The sequence below is a fragment of the Corvus brachyrhynchos genome, unplaced genomic scaffold (genome assembly GCF_000691975.1).
Source record: "Corvus brachyrhynchos isolate BGI_N302 unplaced genomic scaffold, ASM69197v1 scaffold281, whole genome shotgun sequence".
Classification (NCBI taxonomy): domain Eukaryota; kingdom Metazoa; phylum Chordata; class Aves; order Passeriformes; family Corvidae; genus Corvus; species Corvus brachyrhynchos.
Window position 1 is genome coordinate 1,873,322 of NW_008236509.1, and position 27,177 is coordinate 1,900,498.

Below are 27,177 nucleotides of genomic sequence, written 5' to 3' on the forward strand. Positions count from 1 at the left end.
TACAGAAACACAGAAATACCAAGCTCAACTCAGCATTTTAATTCAGAAAACTTCCTGATTTGCTGCTAAAATTCAAATGAATCACAGGCTTGCTTCTCTTATTTGCTTTCCATGTAGTTTCATATTAAGTAGGACTGCACTGCTCACCAGAAGGACAAGAACACACCCTGGAAAACAGAAGTGCGTAGGAGCAAATAATTGTATTTCTTTGCATTGCTTTAAACCTTGACATCACTGTGCCGCAAAGTACATGAAGTTTTAATGCCAGACAGTAAGAATTCGGGTATCTTTGAAGATTAATGGAAATAAAAAGAGATGCCACAGAACATTATTTGTTACCATCATTCTCCACCATTAACAGCTCTTTATTTGTGTGCAGCTTTATTACATATCTTTATAACTGAAGGGGTGAAGAATGCAGTTCAAACCATCAGAGTTTTATCAATACTCAGGAAAAATGAGTGCAGTTTTGAACTCTTGCAAAAGGACTCATTTTTTTCCTTGAGCAAGTCACAGTCTTCCTGTATCTTGCTCCTTTTTCCAGGGGTAAACAGGACACGGGAATATTTTGTGATGGTGTTTATATAATATTGAACACCATGGTTTCCTAGTGTACTACCGGAACACAATTATTCATCATGAATATTCACTTTAGAGGAGTGGGAAAGACAGGAGAGAGAAAGAGAGAGAAAGAGAGAGAGAAAGAGAGAGAGAGAAAGAGAGAGAAAGAGAGAGAAAGAGAGAAAGAGAGAGAGAGAGAAAGAGAGAGAAAGAAAGAGAGAAAGAAAGAGAGAGAAAGAGAGAGAGAGACAGAGTGTTGAAACTCAGACATTCCAAGTGGCTCACTTCTGACCTTCCCAAACAGCTAGTGGGTGAAGGAGGTTAAATGCTGCTGCACATTGTATGTAGGTAGGAAGAATAAAATAAATAATAAAACAAGGAAAACGACTCTAAAGTTACACATTTCTTACACCCTGACTGTGCAAGCACATTTTTCTCTCAGAGTTCCTTGCAATTAGCAGAATGGCTTCAAAGAAACATTCCTTTTGGGCAAATACGTAACCTATTCAGAAAATAGCACTGCCAGTAGCTTGCAAAAATAAGTTACTAAGCACAAGTAAAGAAAGAGGCAAAAGCCTGGCCAGTTCGAAAATCCCCTCTCCTCAGCTTATGTGTATACATTCATCCATCACACAACTTCTGTTTCTCTTAGCAGTAGATACTGTGTCTGATCTCTCACTTGCCCTTGCATCTTAATTTCATCCTTGTCATCTCATTTTTTTTTGCTCTCAAACTGGCTGAGTTTTGAAAAAAAAGAAACGTCCTGGTAATGCACAACTCAACCATCAGTGGTTAAAAAGAGATTTTCCTAAGACTGCTGGCTCCTTTAGATCAGAAACCAGCAAAAACAAACAAAAACCCCACAGCAACCCCCAAAAACTTCATCTATGCTGGGTAAGGATGACTTTCTACAAAGCTGAAATATTCAAGAGCAACAATTTTGACATCTGACCAACAGTGGTTAGAGCAGAGTTATAAACATACATTTCCTCTGGCCTGTCAGTCAATCATTACACTGCTAGAGAACACATTTTTACCTGAATATTTACTCAGTGAGCATATAGGTTGTCCAAGTTCTTCCTCTCTCCTTCAAGACTACAAAGTGTAATTTTCTTTGAAGCACAGTTTTCTTTTTCTCATGAAGACAGCCTTGAAAATGTGAATTTATGTAAACTAGCAGTAAGGGCTGGACAGGACATATTTCAGCCTCCTGGTTCCTAAGCCTCCTGCAAAATGAGTGAAGAGGGAGCTCACACAATCCTTTCTTCTCATACTGTAATGCAGAATACATCACAAACGGTGTGTTTTGAATCACAGCTCATCTTCTCCTCAAATCTCTGCTTTTAGATCTTTAACTACAGGGAAAAGTAACTATTAAGCTGGATTAGCAGGAAGCCCTAGGAAAAATTTTCCAAGCCTAGAAACGCTAATGACCACATTCAGATGAGAGCTTCATGCAGCTCAGATGATTTTGAGCTGATCTCTTCCTACAATAACACATGGCATCTTTGAGACAATTTTCAAGAACTGTCTATAATTTCTTATGCAAATTATAGGTGTAATTACTCAGACTTTTTTCCTACACGCTACCAGATGCTGAGCTGCGATGTGCAGCACATTTAGGGACTGCACACACAGCTACAACAGAAAGGTCTCTCCTATCCAGAAACACAAGCTAAGCAGCTTGCTGAAAAAAGGAAAATGGATTATGCAGCTGTGATGGAGGTTTGAGGCTGAGTCTCCACTGCACAGGAAAAACAGGATCAACACATTCATTAAAGAAGAGAAAATATTTGCAACATTTTTCTCTTTTTTTTTTTGATTACACATAAAAAAGGAGTGTATTTAGGGCCAGTGAAGCCAGTAGTCTAACTAAAACAGTGGTTTTAGTACAGAATCTGTAATTGCTTGTAATAAGGAATAGTAAGCACATTCAGTTTGTGAGGAAATAAAGGAAACTTGTTTCATTAAGATTCCACTGTTTTCATTTTTAAAAAGACTCTCAAACGAATTTCATTGCCTTAAAGTAGGAAGTGGACAAGATATGATTTTGAATTTAATGATATCAAACTAAATTGCAATCCTAGAAAACTGTTCACTTGCCTGTTAAACAACTGACTCACTCATGTACTGAAAAACAGATCACATCATGCAAACTACAAAAGGACCTTTGTGTCTCAGATTTTCAGTCCCGTGGGGCTATGGCCATCATGGTTTATCTGCCTTTCTTTGCCACATGTTGTATCTGCAGCTATTTACATATCTGTTTCTTTTCAATCCTTTCTCAAAACTCACTACAAACAGCAATGATGTTTATTTGGTATAAATGAAAAGCATTTACTGCAGCTTGGTAAGCTGATATAGGCGTCTAGGACATGACAGTATTTTTGCTGTTTTATACTTAAAAAAACTGTCTCTTGTCAGAAATAAAGAATTCAAAGTAGCATATTTAAACAGTAAGTATTTTTCCATTTTGAACTAGTTTTAACTCCCATTTTTCAAGAAAACTTCTAATTTTGTTCTTTTGCTGGAAAGCCAGAAACACACTCAAGGGAAGCCAAAGACCTAACTGATCAGTAAATCAGTCTGACTTGGGACCTTCAAAGGACAATTTTGCCTTATAAAAAACAATTTTAAACACCTATTTTTTTATGATAGTGAAGTATTTATAGGAAAGATGTTCTCAGTGCTTTCAGCTCTGTCACTTCTGTAGTACTGCCCTGTTTACAGAGGGAATCCATCAGTCCTTCAGACAAGATGAGGAGTATCCCCTCTCAATCCTGTGCTCAGAGCCCCACGATCTGTGAGAAAGTGAGAACACGAAGCATGTTTGGCCTAAACAGTAGCCTAAACAGCTGTAGTGACCTCTTGCAAGGTTAAGCACTCAAAATTGAGGAAATTCCAAAGGTCAGGTTGCTCTGGCAACCCTGGGGAAGGAATCAGTGGCCAGTGCTGCACATGCACAAAGCAGCGTGCAAGGTGCCCTGATTTTCACATGCTTTCAAAACACAGATCAAAACTGCACCTGGAAACTTATGCAAGGTCTCAACTTGAAGGCTACAGCACGTGTAAAAGCTTCAATAAATAGCTGGCTATAGTAACAAATTGCTGTAATGGTTATTCAAGTGTGTACACTTGGAGAGGCTGCATCTTAGGTGGTGTTAACAAAATTATAAGCAAGGACACAGAGAGCTGACATGAAAAGTTATGAATTAAGTGAATAGAAAGACATTGAATTGCTATATTTTTAAATCTTTAAAATATTTTAATTGCTATAAATAGGTTATTGTTGACGTCTAAGGAATTTACTAATCTGCTTTTCTGAAGTCAAGTATCTGAAGACAAATGTCAGCACCTAAAACAAGTTTTAAGTGTTATAAAATAAAATCCCACAAATTATAAACCATAAATATTTGTGTTAAGCTTTTATATTTCCTCTTTTAATATCCTGGATGTTTAGAGGTCACACACAATTTTTATCTCTCCCTTTCCCCATCATTCTTGACACATAATTTTCTGGAACTGTTATGACAGGAGGTTACGTATTTCTCTATCAAAGACCTCATTTCAAGTAATTTTCTATGTAATTTCCTTTTTCATATCTCTATTGCTATAAGATCTATGCATAAACACACTGTACTTAATGGTTAAAAAAGCCACTATATAATTTCACAAATGCTCACCTTACTTAATGCACAGCAGTAACAAGATAAACAAGTGCTCTAGATATATTATTTCTTTGGTTCAGAAAAAAACCCCTAAATCATTGACTGAAAAAGAACAGAAAATGAAAAGGAAATGCACTAATCATAACTGAAGCAAAGCCTTTTAACACAATTGTAATTTATTTAGAAGATGCAAGGAAAAAAACCACTGCAATTGTTGTTGTCCAATTACACTGATCTACAATGAAGGAAACTGCTCAGTTTTTAAATTGTTCTGTTTTTTCATCATTGTTTTAACTACAGTCAGTTCAATGCTCTGAAGTGAAATTGTACGAAGATTCCTACTAGAATTAGAAAAAGTTATACACCTTTACTGTAGAGACCAAATTCTGAATTTGAAAGTATTGTGAACCTTTAATAGGACTTAAGTGATAAAAATATAAAACCACCTGGAAGTGTACAAATTGAAAAGTAAAAACAGAAGCTATTTTCTAGCCATTCTAGACAGGCACAACTGTGCCCAGCAGCTGCACATCACCCAGCATGTACTTCAAAAAAGACCCACCAGCACCTCCCCAGCACACACCACAGAAAAATAGGATTAATTTGTCTGGTCTGGACAATTTCAATCCCCCATGAAGCAGAACAGAAGTGTCCATCTTCTTCAGTTAAAGTGCTGTGAGACTGAATGAATCCTGTGATGACATGTGGCTATTCAAGGGTAAAGGATGAGGTCACCAGGAAATACTCTGTTCTCCTTTTATTTACGTAGGAACTCAGTGAAAACTTTATTCCACAAAACCCAAAATCCATCCAAAAGAGTTCAAATGACTGTCAGTATTTTTTTTTTGTCCACCCCTGCATTTAGAATCCAAGTTCTAATCACTTATTAGAGCTGATTTAGTAATCCCCACAAACAGGTCCTCCTTCAAATTCTGGCCAGTAGAGCTCATGAGGAAAATACGTTAAACTTGAACTAAAACCTTGCTCATCCTCTTAAGCACAACTTCCTCTGCAGGCCCCTTTGCCAGCAAGGCTGTGGAAGTGGTTGGGTTTCTAACACAGCAGCCACAGCCATGAACTGAACACCAACATTCTGTCAACTCAGGAGAAGGGAATTCAAAGATGAATACTCCTTAGACAACTTCTGGCCCAACTTTTTAATTGGATTTAGCTTTTAATCTTTCTGTGCTAATACTGAAATATCAGTACAGACCCATGTGATAGCATATTTAACTTTCTCATTATTTTCCAGTAAGCAGTAATTGCAGGAGCTCTGGTTAAAAGGAAACTCAATAATTACACGGATAACTTGGTGAATTTGAAGAGACTCTGGAGCTGCAGCAGACTATTTTGTGACAGGAGTTTTTAGACCTTACAATTAATAGTCACTAATCACAAAGAGAAATAATGGACTTACAAATTGACGACTGAGAGAAGCAGCTTGATATAAAATAATTGTAAAATAAAAACTGCATTAATTTATTAGGATATATTGCAAAGAAAAATAACCAAAATCTACAGTCCTATAAAGAAACACATTTTAATAAACAAGTAGAAGCTGAATAAAAGCAGAAGTAGTGACTTGGTGAAAGTTCAGAGGAAGCAATGCCAAAGTCACGCACCTCAAATAAAGAACGAGTAGACGGATCTGATATATGGTGCTTTCTTTAGAGGAAGCCTCTGTTTGGAGTGCAAGTCATTCCAGCTAATGGCTCAGTGATGTTCATTGACAATCACATTAGCCCTTTTTGCTATTTTAGTCAAATAAGGCTAATCATTTAGCGTGCTTAATTTATATAGCTATGAGGGCGGGTTATCAGTACAGATGTACCCGAGCATAAAAGACTTGGGAACACTGACCTATCTGTCAAATTGGATCAGGCCCAGTGAAATTCAATTTGTTAATCTTGCCTCACAATCCTGCCCTCATGCAGTCTAAGCATTAATACGTTTTGTGTTGCACTGAGAATGAGCACAGGCTACAGTGGGACTCCTTGGCTGGATTAATCAGAACCATGCATGAGAGATGTTACCTCTTGGAGCAAGGGATAGGAAAGGGAAGGCTGAAAGTGCAAATGTGTTAACAGTTGTAATATATATTTGCATATATCCAGTTCTTATCCTAAAGGACAAGGCCACAATCTAGTATTTTGATGATAATAAAGTGAATGAAAGAAAGAAATGAAGACTGTTTTCTCATTAAACAGAGAGGATGCTGGTATTGCATGTTAAGCTTCAAAAAGTTAAGCAACGTCAGATATACATGCCTGGATTTCTCAGTTCTCTAAAACGGGATTAATACTAATTGTGTGCCTAAAGACGAAGTTTCTGAGGCCAAGAGAAGCATGTGGCTCTCCTGGTACCCACTGAGGCCTCATTCCAAAAGAAGACATCTTTTTTATCAGCTACCTAAGTTTATATCAGTCATGAAGTTTAACCTTGGTCTTTGAATCCTGGCCATGTCCACAGAATCTGGATACAGGCAAATTGAAATAGCACAAGCTCTTAGCAGTCAATTTTTGCTGTTTCCAGCTGACTCTAAGAGCAGCTACATTTGTACAGATGATTTTTCCAATATTTGAAGCAATCTCAGTCCTGGTTTGTTTCAGTAAAGTCTTACAGTCATCCTTTCAAAGGGGTTTTCTACTTTATTTTTTCTCCCACCATGCAGGACAAGAAACCATTCCTGTTTTCCAGTCTCTGCCCAAATTGCATACAGAAGCTTACTGGATTGAATTAGGGAGAATCAAACTTGAATAATCATTCTGTTCCTCAATCTCAGACAAATTGGGATAATAGCTGTATCCAAGTACAGACTCCAGCAGATGTACTTGGTCCTTCAATCATACCAGAATATTGGAGAAATAGTTCTGAAACACACAGAACATTGCCTAGAGGAGAATGACAACACACTTAATCTGTCTTGAAAAGTTTTATCTATTCCTAGCAAAGAAAAATAATAAAGAAACAAGGTAAACAACCTTTCCAAACAATTGAGTTTTCACTAAGTAAAGCAATAAATCAATATATTTCTTTATTAGTGCAGGTAGATATAACTCTGAAATCATATGGGAAACATTCAATTAACATCAATGAGGTTTGACAGATGCACTGTCTGGGAAATACTTTGTTTCTTCTCCCATTAGATATCTTTGCATAAGCCTGTTTTCAATGTTATACTGCCTATCAGTGGATTAGACTGAAAATGTAAGTAATGCAAAGTCACAAGGTCAACTCTCTTGAAGAGGTTGCCAATCTTCTCGTGAGCTATCCATGCACTGTGGAAATAAACTCCACATGCCACAGGCATGCCTGAATCTTTTTAGTTTAGAGCTTGGTCACCATCACCACCACTGAACAGCTGTGATCAGCTGAGTTCCACTGAACAGTTCTTCCAGCATTTGCTTTGCCTCTCTGCATCACTGTTCTCCATCATCACAACAGCTAAGCGATGGGGGTAAATGTGATGTTGTTTGAAAGCCTGGCAAAATTTAATTCTATTCCTTGTTTGTCAAGATTAAACCCTGAAATGGCATGGCACAAGCAATCTGAAAAAGGAGCAGGAAAAAGAATAGTAAAAACAAACAAACAAAATGAAAGCCATCTTCTGGCCTCATTTTTTTTTTAGCATGAAACTTAGAAAAAAAAAGGATTTTCGTAGGCAGTCATACATTGCCATTTAATCAGTTATGTCACATATTATGAGGCTATCTTTCCATACCATGAAAAAAACACCCAACACTAAACACCTACTGTCTTACCCGGCCTCACAACTGACAGGTCCTGGAAAAAAAAAAATAAGGGTCAATTCTGAAAATCAATTTAAATAGAGTGACTCTCTTTTTATTCTCTTGATTTTTCTGAGGAGTGGAACCACCAGTGCATCCATGATACCCCACCAGTGTGCACTGAGCTATGTATAAATCACCACAGAAAAGAGACACTGAGTTGCATTTGTGTGCAGGTGATTTTGGAGCACAGGTTCCATTGCATCCCAAGGCTTACAGTAGCTAAAAAAGAATTACAGGTCCCTAGTTTATGAATCATAGTTTGGGATTTGCTTTTCTTATTCTCTCCTTACACATCTGAGGGAAGTTCAGTGCTTCCCTATCTGTTAATGTGTTTTGTAAGGTGTGAAAAAATAACATCCCAATTAACTTCCACTGGTTAAAATCTTGCTAGAATAAGGTTTTGCATTCAGGAGAAGGAAATACATGTGTGATTTTTTCCTACTTGCCTAGAATTTGTTCCATCAGACTGAAAAGTTATTTCGATTCTATCAATCCCATATTCATGTTTACAATTCTGTATATCTCAGCAGCCTGTTAAAGCTTGCACATTTAGAATAAAGTGAAGACTCTCGTGAGGATGCAAAAACCAAACAAACGAAACCCTAGTGATTGTTCAAACTAAAAATCCTGGATAATGACTTCCAGCCTGGTCATGGCTAGTCTGATGGTGGCATTTAAAGCTCCAAATTAGTCTCTGGACATAAAGCTTCATTGGAAAAGCAGGAAGAAGATCAAGGAGCAGCACAACTGCAGTAACAAGAGGCTGATGTCATCGTCTTCATCACCAGGGAAGAAGGCTCAGCTTGGGTGTCACTACTCAGATTTATAAAGCTTTAGTGAATTCTTTCCCATTGTTCACAAGTGAGATCATGGCCCTACCCTGACACTCCTTTTAGGAGCTCCTACTGAACGGTGTGTGAGCACAGACCCCAAGGCTACCAAGGCCTAACCACAGAAATTAACTTCTCTTCTGGGATGCTGTAATGGTGAGAGTGAATCTTTTAACTGCCTTGCCATGAGAGCACCAAAAGACAGCAAGTTCTTCTTGCATCATATGCCTTTCTAGTGGACAGAAGTGTGAAAAAAATTCACAGCTCCACTTCTGGATATAAAATTCAACAAAATATAGGCCATGAAGATAATTAATAGGCAAGCTGTTTGAAATAAATACATCATAATTAAAGAAATTAATGTAATTTTTATATATGTGCATGTGTTTGTAAAATGCAGTTATATATTATCCAACCAGCCAGAAGACTTGGTGAAAACTTTTTTTAAAGACACGTTGAAATAAAAAACTGACATATAAAATATGGAATGTTATCACATGGCTGAGGATGTGTTTAGGTTACCATATAGCATTAAAGCAAAGCTCCAGTATTCTCTTGCTCCAGTATTCACATGTCTGAGGGGAAATTGGTGGGGTTTCCTCCTTTATCTTACTTTCAGTTTTCTCCACAGAGTTTTAACCAGATTGTTAATAGTGACATCTGCATGTCAGAGAATTTGATAAATTGAGAATAATTATTAAAAAGTAAACCAGACAGTTAAATCTCAAGACAGTATGGTGAAAAACAAAGCATTATTGTACCTGCAATGATGTCATCCATCTGCTCCAAAGCTGCTTCCAGCATATGACTGGCATCAGAAGCCATCATCTGTAATTTCTTCAGATCTTTTACTCTCTTGACTGAAAAGACAGAATAAACCACGTGCATTACACTAAATAACCTGATAGAAAATACATTTCACTGTCACATTATACATTATGCCACACAAACAGAAGTCCACACTACCAAAAACACAGCCTAGTAATAAGAAAACTAACAAAACTGTTCCTATTCTTGATAGATGACTTGGGTGTTCTGATTAATTTTTTGAAGTGATTTTACTAAAATGGTGAAATGCAAGTGAAAAAAACCCAAAGAATTTCAAGTACTGGAAGTCTGAGATTCCCCTGCTCATTATCCTTAACAATGGTTTCCTAGATTCAAAGTTCAGTGTATTTCAGCCTTTTCCTCTCTGGGGAAAAAAAGAAGATTGTCTAAGGTTCAATGAAGGAATGCAGACAGGGGCAAAACATGTCTAGCCTAAAAGCAGAAACCTGTAGGAGCTCTGCTTTGTGACTGTTGCCTTAAGAGTAAAGGTAATTCTGAAATAGTTTTTACTCCTCCTTTCTCTATCCCCATTCAATCTTTCCACCACATCTTTCGTGACACTGAAAATACAATTCTTTCTGTTCAAATAACCAAAATGCCCCGGGTATGAAGTCTCTGAAGTTACTGCTGCTGCTTTAAAACAGGATTAAATACATTCATGCTACCATTTGACAATAAGGGTAACAACAAGAAAAATCTTCCAAAATGAGTCTCTGCTTGTGAGTTAGCGTTGCTGGACTCTAAGTCAAGTATCAGCTGCTGCTGCCAACAGATGACATTTCAAAGGAGAGAAGAATTTATGCAGTCCATTTCACTGCCAGTGAAAATCCCCTCTGGAATAAGGCCCTTCTGCACATCACTTCATTGCTGAAGCATGAGACCAGTGCCCACACAGCGAGGAAACAGGGATTGTTCTTGCACATGTGATTCGCAGAGCTCTAACACACAACTCAAAGCACTCACAAAGCCCACAAAGGGTCACAGTATTTTGATTTCTTTTCCATGAAGGCTGCAATTCAGTCTTTTGACATTCAGTCTTCTTATACAGCAAGTTTTAAGAGCTGTGATTAAAAACTGTTCAATTTTAACAGCTTTGTAAGCACCACAAAAGACACCTGTCTGACTACAGACAGAGATATCCTTCAAATAACTCAAACTGTGGCTAAGTGTATAGGAAATGGGCCTATGTTTGTGGGGCCTATTATTCCAATGCTGCTGAAATGCCACTAATCTGTGTTTATCATGGGATTACATGTGCTAAGAATTCATGTAGTTTGAATATAAATAAATATTACAGTGAAAATTTGTACTATCAAATCAAAATTATTTTCTTCTCTTGAAAACGAAGAACCCTGAGACACAGGCTTTTCTCCGTGGTGCTGGGGAAACATACACAAAGAAAGCTAATTTGTTAATAAAACCTCTGTATTATCAGCATCCTATGTTCATTCAGGTTAACATGTATCACCCCACTATCTAGAGAGACAGATGCAGGAATGAGTCAGAAACTGCAATGTTCTAATTTGAACTCTGCCTTTTATAGCCTGTCACAGTGGGTAAGCCACGATTTAACTCCAGATCACATTGATCTGAAGAGCAATGTGAGAATGCCTCATCTTTAGTGTCACCCAAGGCCAAGATTAATGGAAATGAATGGGTGGTTTTGGTCCCTCCGTTTTTGTCAAAATAATCTTTTAAGTACGAACAATGCTAAATTTAACCAAAGTACATGTCACCCAAATATTTCATTTATTGGTAAGGAAATAACATAAATTGTGCCCGGAATAATCTGGAAAGTCATTAAGTCAGCTGATCTAAACTTAAAATTTCAGAGTGCTTTCTTTTACACGTGAACTTTACAGACACTCCCTCTGATCCTGCTGCTTCCATTTGCTGGGTTTTGGGAGATTTCCATCTTCTGTTGCCACATTACAGGCCACCAAAGACTTCTCAGCTGCAATGATCCTCCTTCCTCGCAGTATTTCCTCTAGCTCAAAGCAGCCATACCACGGGTAATAATCACCTCAGTGACAGGAAATCCACCTACAGCAAAGAGCTGCCAGAGAGGCACTGGGGCTTCCTCGCCGCTGTGGCTAACAGCCGCTCCCCCAGAAATGCATGGCCACCAGCTGTGTTGGGAAATCAGGGCAGCAGACTTCTGGCTCAGAATTAGAAGAGAGTAAAAGAATGAAAAATGCTAAATATAGTACAGAGTTTCTATTTCGAGGTTGCACTCCATGCTCTTGTTTGTGATGACAGCTACTGCTCCGTGGGCTGGAGCAGCAGTACATGGCTGCTCAAACAAGAAATGCAGGACTACATTTCTTCTTACCATCTGATATAGTATTTCATCACCTGAAGTGACAAAGGGACAGAAAATGCTGATACACAACATTACAAACTTGAAAATTCAATTATAGAAAAACCTCCCATCAAAGCCTTGGCAAAACCCAGAAAGTTTTGCTGAAAAACTTCACCAGAAGAAAGTCTCCTATCTCTTCCTGGCCTCCAGAGCCAGCCTGTTTTCTCACCTGTGCTCATAGATAATTTTCTGCCTAACTGCATTAAGCCATAGCAAAACCTGCTGATCAAACAACGATTTATTAATAAAAGCAATGTTCTTTGCTCCAGAGAGATAATGTAATATTACTTGCTTGACATCTTTTTCTAGACAGACCTGTTGCTTGCGCTCCAGGCAAGTCTTACTTTCCCAGACACTCCCTTCTTACAGTTTGGCTGTTCTGAGCAGTATTATGAAAATAGCTTGTTAGATCTCCTGGGCTTTCAGCTACCATTTCTGATCTAATTCTATAGAAATATCTTCGACTATGGGTTCTTTTTAAAATATTATTAAATAACAAGACAACTGTATCAATCCCTCAAACAGGATCCATCTATTTGCTGGCAATTACAATTCCTTTCATAGTTTTCATTTCTGAATGACCTCAATGGATGCAAACCACCATGACTTATTTACTTATGTAAATATATACATGTATTTTAAAAAACCCAAGTTTTTTCAGCTTTGGTAACAAAGCTGAACAAAAGCTACCTCTAACATTACAGTACAAGCTTTAATATTAGCAAATTCTAACCTTCAGGACTTATTAGATTAATTCATATGCCAGCAAAATACAAGAACCAGGCTACTCACCTTTTCAGGTCTCTAGGAGGACAAGAATTTACTTTTTTTCCCTGATCAGTAAAAATTCCTCGCTATTAATAGCTGAAGTTTTACTGTTAAGCAGACATAAGTCTAAATTATTATCATCCCTTCTAAGCCACGCGCTCATACTAATTTAGAGCCCTGCCCACAGAGATATTGCAAACCTGTTTGTTGTAATTGCCAAAATAATGAGATCTTCCAGGAAGTGCAGACAGAGCAAACTGGTCTGAATCCCTGAAATTTATTTTGCTAAGCTAGTTTTACACTGTAACTCCTAATCTGAGATTTGCATTTCAAATAAAATGAAAAATCCCTGTTAGAGCTATTGTGCTCAGAGAGCCAGTATCCCTTGCAAATTTCTTAACCTACATTCTGTATGTAAAACTACAACTTACTGTGTCCAAAAGAAACGTAATATTTAACAGACATTTCACTATGAGCAAGATGTTCTTCAGAATTATGAAAACCCTTAATTAAATTTGAATCTTTCATGGCTGGCTTGAACCAGCAGCTACCCAGAGATAAGAATATGAACAATATGAATTTAGGCAACTCAGACGTTTTCCCAAGGTTTCTCATAATAAAGAGGTTACCAAGTTTATCAATTAAGTGGGGTGTGGTTTTTGACAAACTCCAGAAATCCAGCTCCTGTGTGTGGCGTACAAACTCATCTTACATTTAGCAGACGCATGTAACAATTAACTACCACCACCTTTTTTTCCTGGGATGATAAATACATATCTGTAAACTGTTTAAATATTCAGATTCAAGTATTACCTTGCTCTGTACATAATGGCATAATGAAATATCAAGTGCCTTGGATAAACCTCTGAAGTCCTCCAAGCTCTCCTCCAGCTGCAAGATGACTGCTGCCCTGGAATGCAGATACGTGCCCAACTTCCACCCTCTCTCTTTCCCACCCGTCTTTTCCCCCAGCCACACTGTGCAGCATCCAGCCACCCCACAGGAGCACAGCCACTGATCCATCCCTCCACCTCATGGCACCATCAGCTACACAATTATACACACACAGGTGGATCCTGGCCTTTCAGAGACTGCCGTAACTCTCTAATTAAGATAATCCTTAGTCCTAACTAACAATCCAGGGAATAACTTCTGATGATCACTAGAATGACTGCCTAAGGAATGCTACTTATGCAGGATCCTCCAGGGCTATCCAGCCAGAAATCCTATTTATCTGACAGCTGAGAGAGTTGGGGTTGCTCAGCCTGGAGGAGAGAAGGCTTCAGGGAGATCTTCCAGCAACTTCCCAGTGCCGAAAGGGGTTACAAGAGAGCTGGAGAGGGACTTTTCACAAGGGCAGTAGCAACAGAAAAATGGGTAATGGTCTTAAGCTGAAGGAGGGCAGGTTTAGATTTAGTATCAGGAATAAATTCTTCCCTGTGAGGGTGGTGAGGACCTGGCACAGGCTGCCCAGAGAAGCTGGGGCTGCCCCATCCCTGGAAGTGTCCAAGGCCAGGTTGGATGAGGCCCTGAGCAACCTGGGATAGTGACAGGTATCCCTGCCCATGGCAGAACGGGTGGAACCAGATGACTTTTGTGGTCCTTTTCACCATTCTATGGTTCTAGTTTAAATTTCATTTATTTCCTAATACAGACACTACTTGCTCTATTTCCCCTTCGTATGATTCACTGGAATTGGCTGAAAGGCAAAAAACATCTTCTTTCATTGACTAACCATTATGAAATAAGTAAAATCCAGACTATTCAGAGGGCTTTAGGATTAGCTAGAACAGGAATTAAACCATATTTCTTTTCAACTGGAAAGTGTAAAGTGTCCACACTAAGGCAGAATGGGTAGCTTGGAAGAGGAATATAGATTATTCAAAGACCTGATAGTGAATTACTTCAGGTAGGTGGTAGAACTGCTAAAGTCTCTATTCAACAAATTGCTGGGGGTCCTTATGAGAGGGGATATCCTTAAGTGAAGCACAGCATTAGTACAACATGATGAAAACAAGCTGGCTAAATCAGCTAAAGCAGCTGGGTGTTACCCTGGCACTGCAAAACCACCACGTTTCTGTGCTACTGATCAAAGTCAGAGCGACAAGCAATAAGAACTATGATGCTTTTAAACATAATATGCTAAATAATTTGATTTAAAATATGAAGGGAACTGAACATAGTTAAATGCAGTGCATTATGAAGTGGCAAAGTCAAACGTCTCTTTTCAAAAATAAATTGAGTTTGCTAATACAAGTCTGAATTTCAATTTTGGGGGAACAGAGGGTGAAGGAAAAAAGAAAGCCCCCTTTAAAAAATGCTAAATCTGACTGATACCTAGATGCTTTAGAACACAAATCACCTCATAGCAACTCCTCCACGGGCCTAATGGCTATTAAGTTACAGTTCCTACTGGTACCATAACCAAATTTCCTGACTCATGTTTGCACAAAGTCTCATCCTTACATATAAAAGCTGACGCTGACAGAATGGCATGTGCAAAGTGAGCTCTCTTCAGCTCCTCTCTGTAACACTTCCAGCAACTGCAGGAAGCCCTTCATTCCTCAATGTTGCTTTAAACTTTGTTCATAAAAGCTTAAAAAAGCCCTTCATAATTTGATTTTATATTGTTATCAGATATATGAAGTTTTCTGTGTTATACACAGTATAAAGGAAAAATGTTCTAGCTTCTGACTTTGCAAATCTTAAAACCAAAGTTGCATTGTTACTGTACTAAGTGCAAAAATTCTAATTATTTTAGTTCACTTGTCTGTCATCTAACTAGTTCCAGCTGCTAACTAGTTAAAATTAAAAGAAAAAAAAAAGCAACAAGGTGAATAAAGGTCTTGGTTTTAAACTTAGACTGAACAAAGCAGTACCTGGTAAAATACATGAGAGGAAACTTTCTGAGCAAAAATATGAACATTTCTGTTCTTAAAATAAACACACACAAAAGTCAGATTTGGTATTGCAATTCACATCTAGTTCAGAGAGTTTTATAACTGAGAAAAGTTAGATCCTCAAAATTTTAACATTTAAAATAAACTGTTTTTTATTTGCCTTCCAATCTTAGGTACTCACTGCCCTCAAGGTCACGGCTCCAAATTTTCTTCCATGAAGGTCAACGTTTCAGTGGGATCTTTGAAGTTACTTAACTCCAGCTCCAGTGCCTGGGAAAGTGCTCACACCACACCTTCCCCCCACCCCCACCTCGTGAAAGTAAATTCATGCTCTGGTAAATTGAAAGGTGAGGAGTTATAATAAAAGTAAACACAGAATTCATGCACAAATTAACTCTGCCCTAGAGTAAAGCAGAGGAGAAACCCTTGAAAGAAATTGAGAGAGATTAAGTAGATGTGATAAGCAAAATTTTCAAAGCTGGGCTCTGTAAAACTCCTGAAAATTTCGACAAACTATACTGCTGGAAAAAAAAAACACTCTAAGCCTGGAGAATTACAAATAACATTTCCCCTCCCCTGCAAGGAAAGGCTGAGAGAATTGGGTTTGTTCAGCCTGGAGAAGAGAGGGCTTCAGGGAGACCTTCCAGCACCTGAAGGGAGCCCACCTGAGAGATGGAGAGGGACTTTTTACAAGGGCTTGGAGTGACAGGACAGCGGGGAATGGCTTCAAACAGAAAGAGAGTAGGTTTAGATTGGATATATACAGAAGAAACTCTTCCCTGTGAAGGTGGTGAGGCCCTGGCACAGCTTGCCCAGAGAAGATGTGGATGTTCCAACCCTGGAAATGTTCAAGGTCAGTCTGGATGGGGGCTCTGAGCAACCTAGTCTAACAGAAGGTGTTCCTGCCCATGGCAGAGGGGATAGAACTGGATGATCTTTATAGTCCCAACCCAAACCACTCTAGGATTCTGTGATTCTTTACCATTACGATACAGAACCAACTCAGCAGAACGAGCACTCCTAATAACTTACTCCATTAATCTAATTTCACGTGTACTAATCCCACCAGGGATACAGAAGTGTACATAAGCACTGTGAAACAGACATTTTGCACTGAATTCTGCAGGTATCGTGTGGCCATTCTGCTTCAGTATCACTTGGAATATTAGTGTGAAAGTGCAAGCTACTTCACTGAAGGAGGTCAGTGCTAACACAGGGCCAGAAGATCTTTTATCTCAAAGCAAATGCAAGGAGGTCCAATTTTCAAATCTTCTCAACTTCTTCCATTCCTTGACGCACACAGAGGATCATTGTAAAGATCAGCTGCCTTGCCAACAAAGAGCAAACACTCCTCAGGCAACTGGCAGAGTTTGTAGTGCCCATGCAGCCTTTGGAATGCTATGGGAAGCGTTCAAGGCACAGGGTATTTCTGATTTTTAGAAAAATGCCGCAAAAGAATCACATGATGGAAGAGGTGAAGGTGTGAATGTTTCCATGCAGAGTAAAAGCCACAAATCTTTACAGAAATAACTCACTTTGGAGATTTAGAAGAGTGGAGAGGACTAAATGCTCCTTAACACGGGCAGACACTGGAATAGGTGAGGATCAGTGAAGGAACCGGCCCCAGTGGATACTGAGGTAGCCAAGATATGCTTATCTGCAGCAGAACCTCAGAACAAAGAGCAGGGTTGCTGACCTAGAAAACTGATTTTCTGCAATCAAAAGAGGCAATTCTCATCCACATTTCTAAGGTAAAAAACCTGAGGTCAGGGTTAGACTGCACAGAGAAACAACAGACACGATGAAGGAAAATATTTCTTATGAGTATTTCTTATTACAACACTATCTACTCATGGGTTACTCTGACTATAAAGCTCTGTTCTGAATTTGCCTCAACTTTACAAATGTGATATGAAGGCTCTCATGAAGTCTAAACTCAGCTTGAGACATAAAGGCTTAAAAATGTATACTAAAAAGTCAACTTTTTGACTTTGCAAAATTTATTTTCATATCAGTATTTTTCCCCCTTTGAAACATTCTGTTCAGCAATTTATAAATAATAGGAAAAATCACTAGGCTGGTTTAATATTACCCAACCTGCATCTGTGGCTACAAATATGCTGAATTTATACTAACAGGAACTGGCAGTATCAAGTACTTCTGTATAAATTGAAGCTTCAGTAGCTATTTTGAGGAAAGTGTCTGTGGGAAACAAAGAAAAGAAAAACATACTTGTGCTAGAAACAGCAAATTCAACAAAATCGAATCCGCTTGGATTAAAAGCGCTGAACTGGGAACAGCAAATGGATCACTATGAAAAGCACCACATCTCACATGACTCAGCATATCAACAAAAATATAAATTTTAACAGCTGTGTCAGTTTAATGCCTGTGCTTATAAACAAAACATTATTCTATAGATTGCTTCCTGAGGATTATAGAAAATATCTTTGGAAAAAAGCCACTTTCAAGCTTTTCCTCTTTCTCTGCCTAAAGAATAGGTGTAACTGTTGTCCCCAAATAGGTTATTTCACCTGGTGTGCAAGAGACCAATCCACACACAGAGCAGAGTTGCATCAGTTGCTGAGTTGGCTTTGTTACTTTCTTCCGTATCTTGGGAATTCTGCCAAAAGTTCCTGTGGCCTGTAAATTCTGCATTCTTTGTGCCGACCATCAGTGGTACATCCTTCTCCCCAAGCTCTGTTAAGTTCCCCCCTAGGTCTGAGACCACTGATCATGTCAAGCCCAAAACTTTAACAAGACAATTCTGCTGACAAGTAATTCATCATTCCAATACCTGGACATCATAACCACAAGGCAAAAATTCTTCGTGGCGAGTTAGACCTTGATTTAAAAAAACCGTATTTTTTTGATTTTGCTCCTCCATTATTCAGAATGTGACACACCTCACTCCCTGCAGGACTGGCTAACACTAAGGAAGTGTCTGTATCAAACACTGTGCCACAGCTGAATTTCAAATCACAGCCTTCTGTCATAATTGCTTCCCATACTTCATGGAGTTACACAGTTTTCTAATTTTGAAAAAAAAAAAGCATTATACAGAGAGGCAATGCTGCAAGACAGAACAGGAACTGGACATCCAAGAGCAACATTCAATATTTTTAAGAGTCACAGAGGTGAGAGAAGCATATAACATGCCCCAGCTGAAGAAACATTACTATGGGTGGCAAGAAGAACGCAACACCCTTTATCCTTGTTTTTCCAGTGAATCCAAGGAGAAGAATGAACACCAAGATGCCTAGAGACAGATTAGGCATGCACTGAAACCAGAAGCTGGCTTTAGAGGGAACATGGAGCAGCCCACAATGAGTCTGTGACAAGATATATAGGCCTCCCCAATGACCTGTTTGATAGAGGAGCTGTATTTGCTCACAGAAACACATATTTACCTAGGGCAGGCTGTGAAGGGATTCACCTCCCCGAAAACCCGCACAAGTGCTCAGTTCTTGTATTTCACACTCATCTGTGTGCACTATTACTGTTTTGACTCTATCATCACAAGTGAAACAAGTTAAGCAATCATAAGATAATTTAAAAAAAAAAAAAGGTAATTGTATATCCAGTTTTGAGTATCTGGGGAAAACTTTTTATAGGCTTTAAAAGAGTTCTGAAGTGCTCACTGTGCTGCTTCCAAAAAGTAGATACTCCAGTGGCACAGGATACAAAGAGATCCCGAATTTCTCCTGTAACATATTATATCTTTTAGTATCAACTATGAGAGGTGTTCTCAAGCTCTTGCCATCCACAAAGCCCATCCTGCCTTGTCTGCCAACCATTTCAAGGTATTTACTCTAAGATCTACACAAATGTAAAATGAATAAGTTTCCATATCAAATCATCTTATCAAGGATAAGCCAAATCAATGTAAATTTCTCCTTATAAATTATACATGATATAAGGGACTAAGATAAGAAAAGCAAAGCCCCAGTTCCATGAATCAGGATGCCTATTTGAATTTGCAAAACTCTGAAAGTATGCGTCATTTCCAGGTAGAGACTAATTGCTCAGTAAAACTTATGAGCTTCCACTTACGAGTCTCTAAAGTTACCATATTCCAATTCAGTCACTTTGGCTCACAGGTTTGCTAGGATACCTGATTCAGAAAGCTTTTGGAAGTTTTGCAAATTACCTGAATGCAAGAACTGAACCTAGAAACAGACCTATTCATAACTCAGTACTCTTCTGGGTTTTCTATACATATTTACAGCTGAAGTGCAGGATGCTGTCAGCACAATTCATCACTGGGGTATATTTAAATGATACCTTTTGTTCTCTGAATTCCCATTACTTTTAGGGCATGAAAAAACCACAAGTTAAACTATTATAATGAACACATGCAGGATTTCTATAGATTCCTTTCCAGAGAAGTATTTTAACTACTTAAACGTGAACAATGACACAAAAGGATTTGCTAACAAAATAAAACTGTAGCTAAAATTCTACTGTATTACTTCCAGTCCCAAGAAGCACTCTTTCATATGGGTGAAATAAATAGAAAAATTGCAAATGCTAGAGTATAACTGTAGCCAAAACAATATATTGTTGTAAATTTAGTCAAATTTTACTGCCTCTGAAATAAATAGACACGTTTATATTGACATAGCAGAAAAATGGAAAAGAATTCTTGTATTCCTTTAAAGGGCTCTGAATGTCATCATAGCTAGGCCAGAAGCCATAAAATGCACTGTCAAAACCAGGAATGATGCCTGGGAGCATGCTGATTGTCAGGCTTTTACACATCCTGTCTTGCTCCAGAGTATTTCATGTTAAGACTCAGAGCAGCTTTTTCGAACTATTTGGAAGTCCTACTACTCATATTTGGTCTGTGACTACACCTATGGAGTTTCCTGAGGTAATAACTTAATCATGTACTTTACTGCTTGATAGCAATGCCTTTATTGGATCTGTTTATTAAAACAGCCACAAAATGAAATTATTTCAGGCTAATGACTTGCAAAGTCCTTTAATTCCTAATAGATGCCAGCTGATGTGCCTGCATCAAAAGTTTCTCAGAAGTTTTGTGCATTTGGGGCCATTTGCATCAAAATAAAAGAATATATAGACAAAAGACTGAAGTATGAAAATTACCATCTTTTGGATAACATTATCTTTTGCTTCTATTCCAGGAGAGAAAAGGGAATCAGAATTCACTATCAGTTTCTTCGGTATATTTCATTTTCCCAAAAATGGATCAAAGTCTGCTTCCATATCAGTAATTGTGACATCTTTGTATTCTTCTACTAAATTTGAAAGGAAAATTTGATTTGCTGTGTAAGAGACATTTAGCCCCCTTTGCTTCAGTTGTTTTCAAACCTCCAAGTAGAAATATTCAAGACAGTTTCATTAATTCCAAAATAATATAGATCCGGTCCATTCCAACTTGAAAAGAAGAATATGGTCATATTGGTAAACACTAAAATACACTCCTATCATGAAGAAATTTTTTCCTCTATTAGTGTTTATGGATAAGGGGTAGTTTTGCTTCCTGACTGTGCTGTAAACATGTACATGTAAAGTTCTGTTTACTCATTAGTTAAGAAAAGCAAATAAAATACATTTACAGTGAAATTATATTTATGAACATACTGCCTGGCAAACTGGGCATTCTGCCTAGCATGGCACTTTTATCAGTCTCTACTAATTTGGAAGCTCTTCTTCTAAGTACCCAAATCTGGATTTCCAAAGGAAGTGAGCAGCTGCTACTCCCATTTGCAATTAGTCCTGGATAATCAGAAGCTTTGATTAAATAAGAACTACAAATGGCTGGTGAATCCCAGCTAAATTTTAGACCATTAATTCCTTTTATGACAAACCATTTACTCTGAACACAAACTCCTCTCCCCATGCTAAAAAAAAAGTAAAAAAGCAGTTTTCTAAAATCTGCCTTTTGCCAGTGAAATCAGAAACAGCTGCACTTCACGATCTGCAGAGGAAACTGAAGATGGTACCAAGTTTCCTAATTAAAATGGAGAAGGCAAGCAAAGCAAAACAGATTCGGACCACAATTCCTGAAACAGTTTTTTAATCCTTAGCCTGATTTACAATTATTATGAAATGTTGCACACCCTGGGCAAAGTATGGGTGAGTAACTCCTGTGTGTTATGCAGTATTTTTCACAACAGACCAGCACTATGCTCTGCAAAGCAGGCCAGAACAGACCTTCTTCTTGCACAAAAGCTTGTAATAACAACTTTCCTTTCTTTTAGTAACAAAGGTTCTAATACGATGTTCTTTTTATACATATGAAGTCTGCCAGAGCAGACTGCAATTCCACTGTAGAGTTTCAGGCAAAATTACTACTTTGTACACATTCAGCTTTCTGAATTGCAGAACATTTTAATTGAAGAAGTATTTAACTAATCATTTATAATGCTTATGACTGAAATTTCCAGGTTTAATATAATCTGTAGTAACACTAGAATGCTTTGTACATGTACTTTTATTTACAGAAGATTACTTCAAGGAAAGAAAATACTGACTTCACTTATTTTTCTTTTTCTTTTCCTCAGATGTAATGAACACATTCTTTAAGAGAATCACATATATTACTTTCATAAGTGGTTTGTGCTTGTTTCCACATAAAACAGATTATCTCCCCGAGGCCTTTGCTAGAGATTTTTATTTTTTTGTCTGGAGTGAAACATCAGAATTCTTCTGTTTAGGAGCTGACTGGATTATGTGCATTAGTTTATGAACATCCCAGAAACACACTCATAAATCTTGCTGCAATGCCATTAGAATAAGATGTTTTGATTATACTTTATTAAAGCAGATGCTACCATCTGCACTGGTAAGGACTAAAAATATGATTCACTGCATTCGAGAGACACTTGGCAAGTATCTTCCCCTGTCCAAACTTGATTTCTGAAATAAAGTTTGGGTTGAAAATAGTGCAAATTGGAAATAAAATTACTTTTTTTTTTTTTAATGGCAGCACACACAGAAATAAGAAGGCATTCCCAGCTAAGTCACCTCTGAACGTGGAGACCAACCAGACTTGTTTTCAGAAGAGGATAAATTAAAACCGGAGTTCCCATACTGTAAGTGCTGGAAATCCAGATTAGAATGCAACATCTTAGATTTATCTTTACTAATTACTTTAACTGGCACACAATCTGTTGATCTTAAAGAGTATGAAGAGTCAACCAGCAAGTGAATCATTCTCTATGAATATTCATACATGTTATGTTGCTCTAATGAAAACAACACTCACAGTCAGCGTTGGATAGGCAAGACTTGTAACAGAGGCATCCTTTGGACCTGTATTTTTCTTGACTTTGAGCACTCAGTCTGATTTCACACCTCCAAACTAATTCAAGGCTTTGTTGAAGGAGAATCAGCTGATCTGTTTCCTCCAAATTCACATGCACTTCAGGAAACCATCATCAATTTGCTGCCATTTCCTTGGGTGATATGGCAAAGGCTTCCCATACAATCACCAGTTCGTACTTGCAAATTTTTGGAAGTCAGATCCATTTTTTACCATTCACGGAACAGTAAATAATGACACCTGCTATCTGGTCATCATCAGGTCTCTTATCTTTCCCCCTCTAAAAAGTGCTCTGTTTTAGCCTGTATTCAATCCTCAACTTTTATCCTGTTACTTCACTTTTAACCCAGAAAATTCAACTGAACATAGAAACACAATATATTTTATCTAACACATACACAGAGTTGAGAAAACCACTAATGGCTCCCCATTTGTTTGTTGATGATCTGACAGAAATAATGCCCTGTCTTAGGCATTTGAAGATACCAAGTTTTCCTTTTTGATCTGTATGAAAATATACAGCTCTTTTCCCTCATCAGGTTTCAGTCACAGGTTTTGAAGAAATACTACCGAACCACACAATATTCATGAAGTCTTGCTTTACAGGTTATCAAATTAGAGTTTAAAATCCAGGTCATGCTTACAGTCCTCTAAACCACTACATTGGAACTTGGCAGATACACATTATAAACACAAATTGACCTAGACTGGCAACAGTGCCATCAGGATTTACTTTTTATGTTTATTTCAGAAAGAAATTATCTTTTTAATATAACTGCTTTGTTCTCTGCATCAATGAACTGCCAGATAAGAGCAAAGTGCTCTTGGGAAATGGTTTTATAGCAAATAAACACACGGAGATGGAAACAAAAGAGGTAACTGTAATGTTACCAGGTCACAGAGACTTGAAATAAAAAGATCATGCTAAAGCATAGGCAGAGGCATCTAACTACAAAAAAAGAAGCGCCTTTATTTTGTTGCTTAATGTGCACCTGTGTAAAAGAGGAACTAAAATACTGCAAAGGTGTGACAGGAAGAAATTCCACCTGCCACAGGTTATCAAAGACATCACCTCGGAGCTGGTGCTTAGACAAAGTCAAAGAACAGACTGAGCAAAGGTGGGACTCTCAGTTTCTTCAAAGTAACAGGTGAGTTGAGAGCATTGAACAGACAAAAGCAAACTGGGGAGAATTTGAAGAACTCAAAATAACCCACTAGTCAAACTTTCCAATTTTCGGGGCATTGACTGAGGCAAAGTTATTTCATACACATCTACGGAACTCTGGTAACTGAGCAAGTGTCCCTCCAGGGACAGCCACTGCTGCTAAACCCTATTCAGTAGCTTACAAGATTTTCAAGGCTGTACCTAAAGAGGTTGAAGTGATCTCTGGGTATGAGATGGCAAACAGAAATGGTAAACATCCCCAGAGACTTGAATGATGCAACTTCACTGACAGAAAAGTGACTTCTGACTGTTCTAATCTACTGCCCTAAACAATGTCATCTTCTGCTGCGTTGCTATTTCTACACTGCTGGGTATTTCTGGAAAACACAGAAAAGCCTTTCTTTGTACAGCATGTTCAGCGATTTTGTACCTATAGTGAGTGATCATTACCATAAAACACGCTTCCCTGTTCATCATTCTCCGCTTTGATAAACTAAATCATCACATTACAGACTTCTAAAAGGAGGAGGTTTCATCCTATTTCTGTAAACGTCTTTTTGGGTGGAAGGAAGCAAGAGGAAGGTGGATTTTTTGCTAATAAGCAGAGGCCCATTGAGGCCCTGCTTTACCTGTAGGAGCACAGTCGTTTGCTGATCTTACCAGGTCAAGGCTATCTGAGCTCAAACGAATCCTTAGCTGCAGGGAAAATGAACTTAGTTTCTGGTCTGCCTCAGAGTAGCCTAATAAGAGTGAGAGCAGTGTATAGGGACAAGTGCCTTGTAGGGTTTTGTGGGAGTTTGTTTGTTTGTTTTGAGGAGAGAGATCAGAAAGAGGCAAACAGGAAACGAGTTAGGTAAATGAGGGCTGGAAGCAGAGCTGCACATGGAATAACAAAGAGGTGTCTCACTGGGTCTTGTTCTGTTTCATTTTCCCTTCTTTTGTACTCATAGGACATTCTCCCTCTGCCTTTCCTGCCTGTTTGCTGACACTATCAAAGTGTTTGGGAAGGTGATTATTAAGGTCTCCACTCTACTCTTGTCCATCTGTTCTCTTCCTATCCTCCATTCAAACACTCTGTACCACATGGAGTCACATTTTGCTGCCTCAGAGCCTTCATGGGCTGTCTGGAGGAACCAAGAGACTCGGAGTAACAAGCATGACAGGAAACTGGGAGAATGGATTCAAGAACCCAGAAAACACTTCTGTGGTCTGTGCCTACACCAAAACATTCTCCCTTTGTTTACACACACACCCACCCTGATCACTTTTCCACACTGCTGGTACCACGTTAAGAAAGATGAAGTAAGATCAGATACAGGAGGAGTGAGGGGAAGATAGCTCTTATTATCTCATCTTTACCTATTCCTTCCCATCTTCCCTACTTATCTTCATGTGGATAGGGCTGCTGGAGTGAAATCAGGATGGCAGGATCAGTGCCCTCTACCACCATCCCTCTAATCCTCTGCTTCCTGGGATGGGAGATGAAAGCAGCCAGGGAACATGGAATCAGGGAACAATGCTCCCAGCCCCATTCCTACCATGTTTCAGTCACACAGATCAACCTGTTTCTGTCCCCTCCCTTTAATTTGGGCTTTCCATAGGGCAGAGTCCCAGATGTGCGATAGATAAGCTGCTATATATTTTGCCAAGACACTTGATTACTACCTGGCTTAGGTAAATAAAGCATTTAAGTTTTCAAAAGAGATGTTAACATTGGTTCAAAAGAGCTACAGGCAAGTCATGTGCCTCTAGAACTGATAGGAAAAACTTCAGCAGCCAGTGGTGAGACTAGTCTTGAGCTGTCCCTCAGCTTAAATCTTGTTATTGGGGACTTGAAATGATTTTATATATTATAAATTATATTTTTATTTTTACATACTATTTTTTCTCATATTCTGGTACCAAGCTATACCTGTCCTCAAGACAAAGCTAAGGTTCTTTTGAGTTCTCCCTCTGCTTTAACTTACACCAGGTTTCCTGCAGGTTCAAGAGGCCCTCACTATTGTTCTCGAGCAAGTGGATAGAAAATCCATATAATTTAAAAAACAACAACCCATATTTGCTTATGTTTGTCCCAATCTGACCTTTCACTTTCCTTGTATACTGAGTTCTACTCCATTAGAAAGATGGAGAGATGCATAAAGATTCATTGGTTTTAAACAAGTTCATACAGCAGATGCAAGCAAAAGTTAGGAACACAGGCAAAGCCAATAAACAAACATGGAAAGCTGGAATTCCGCTTCCTTTGCTCTCCCACCTGCTCTTTCCATACAAGTTTCAGAATGAAGTCCTTCATGCACTTGTTCATATATTCATCTTTAAAAAAACCCAACAAAACAACTGCAGAAAAGCGCCCCTCAGTGATTCCCCTACTGCCAGAACCTTAAAATTAAAAACCCGAAATTGCAAACAACCTTTTTGGCTCTGGACATACGAAGAGTTGCACATGCAAATCTTCAAAAGCACATGTTGAACTGTACCTATGCACAGTCAAATTGCTACTTAGCATCTTACCCTGCCCCATGCAAAGCTGAGCAAACGATGACACACAAAGGAGGTGCTTCCTTATCCTTCTTGCAAGTGTTATGGGGAGGTATTTTTATCACAGCATCACGATAGATACCGTGAGTGCTGGCCGATGGGGCTGGAGATCACTTGACATCCCCTCATACTCTTACCTCCCTTATCTATGTACCGCTCAAACAGCCAGTTTCATCTTCCAGCGGCTCCCCCCTGAACATCCTTTAAACAATCTCATTTTCCACCCACTGCAACACCCCACATACCCCTTTTTTATAGTTAATTGTCAAAGCCTGGGGAGGGGAGGAAGGGGGGCTCCCACCTTAGAGAGCTCGGCTGCAGCTGGGTGTCACTACTGACAGCGCTTGCTGACCCCACTGCCCTACGCCACTAAAGCGCTTTATTTACTGACCTACCAGGCGGACTGAAGTTCCGGAGCTCTGCTCGCTGCGAGAATAAACATTTACCTCCCAGGAGCCGCGTCTATTGGAAA

The 27,177-nt window shown here is 38.7% G+C and overlaps 1 protein-coding gene across 10 annotated transcripts in view; it reads right to left on the reverse strand.

Annotated features, from left to right (window-relative positions):
• Positions 1–27,177, reverse strand: part of PPFIBP2 (PPFIA binding protein 2) — a 95,585-nt gene that overhangs the window by 63,455 nt on the left and 4,953 nt on the right. For 6 of the 10 annotated variants that reach the window (XM_017726330.1, XM_017726332.1, XM_017726331.1 and 3 more), the window contains one exon: positions 9,612–9,710. In XM_017726330.1, coding sequence (XP_017581819.1) covers positions 9,612–9,678 — 67 coding nt within the window. In that variant the 5' untranslated portion in view covers positions 9,679–9,710. Of the gene's footprint in view, positions 1–1,598; positions 1,769–9,611; positions 9,711–12,832; positions 12,935–15,889; positions 15,962–27,100; positions 27,162–27,177 lie in introns of those variants that run through there. The other 4 variants (XM_017726328.1, XM_017726329.1, XM_017726327.1 and 1 more) reach the window with 4 other exon arrangements.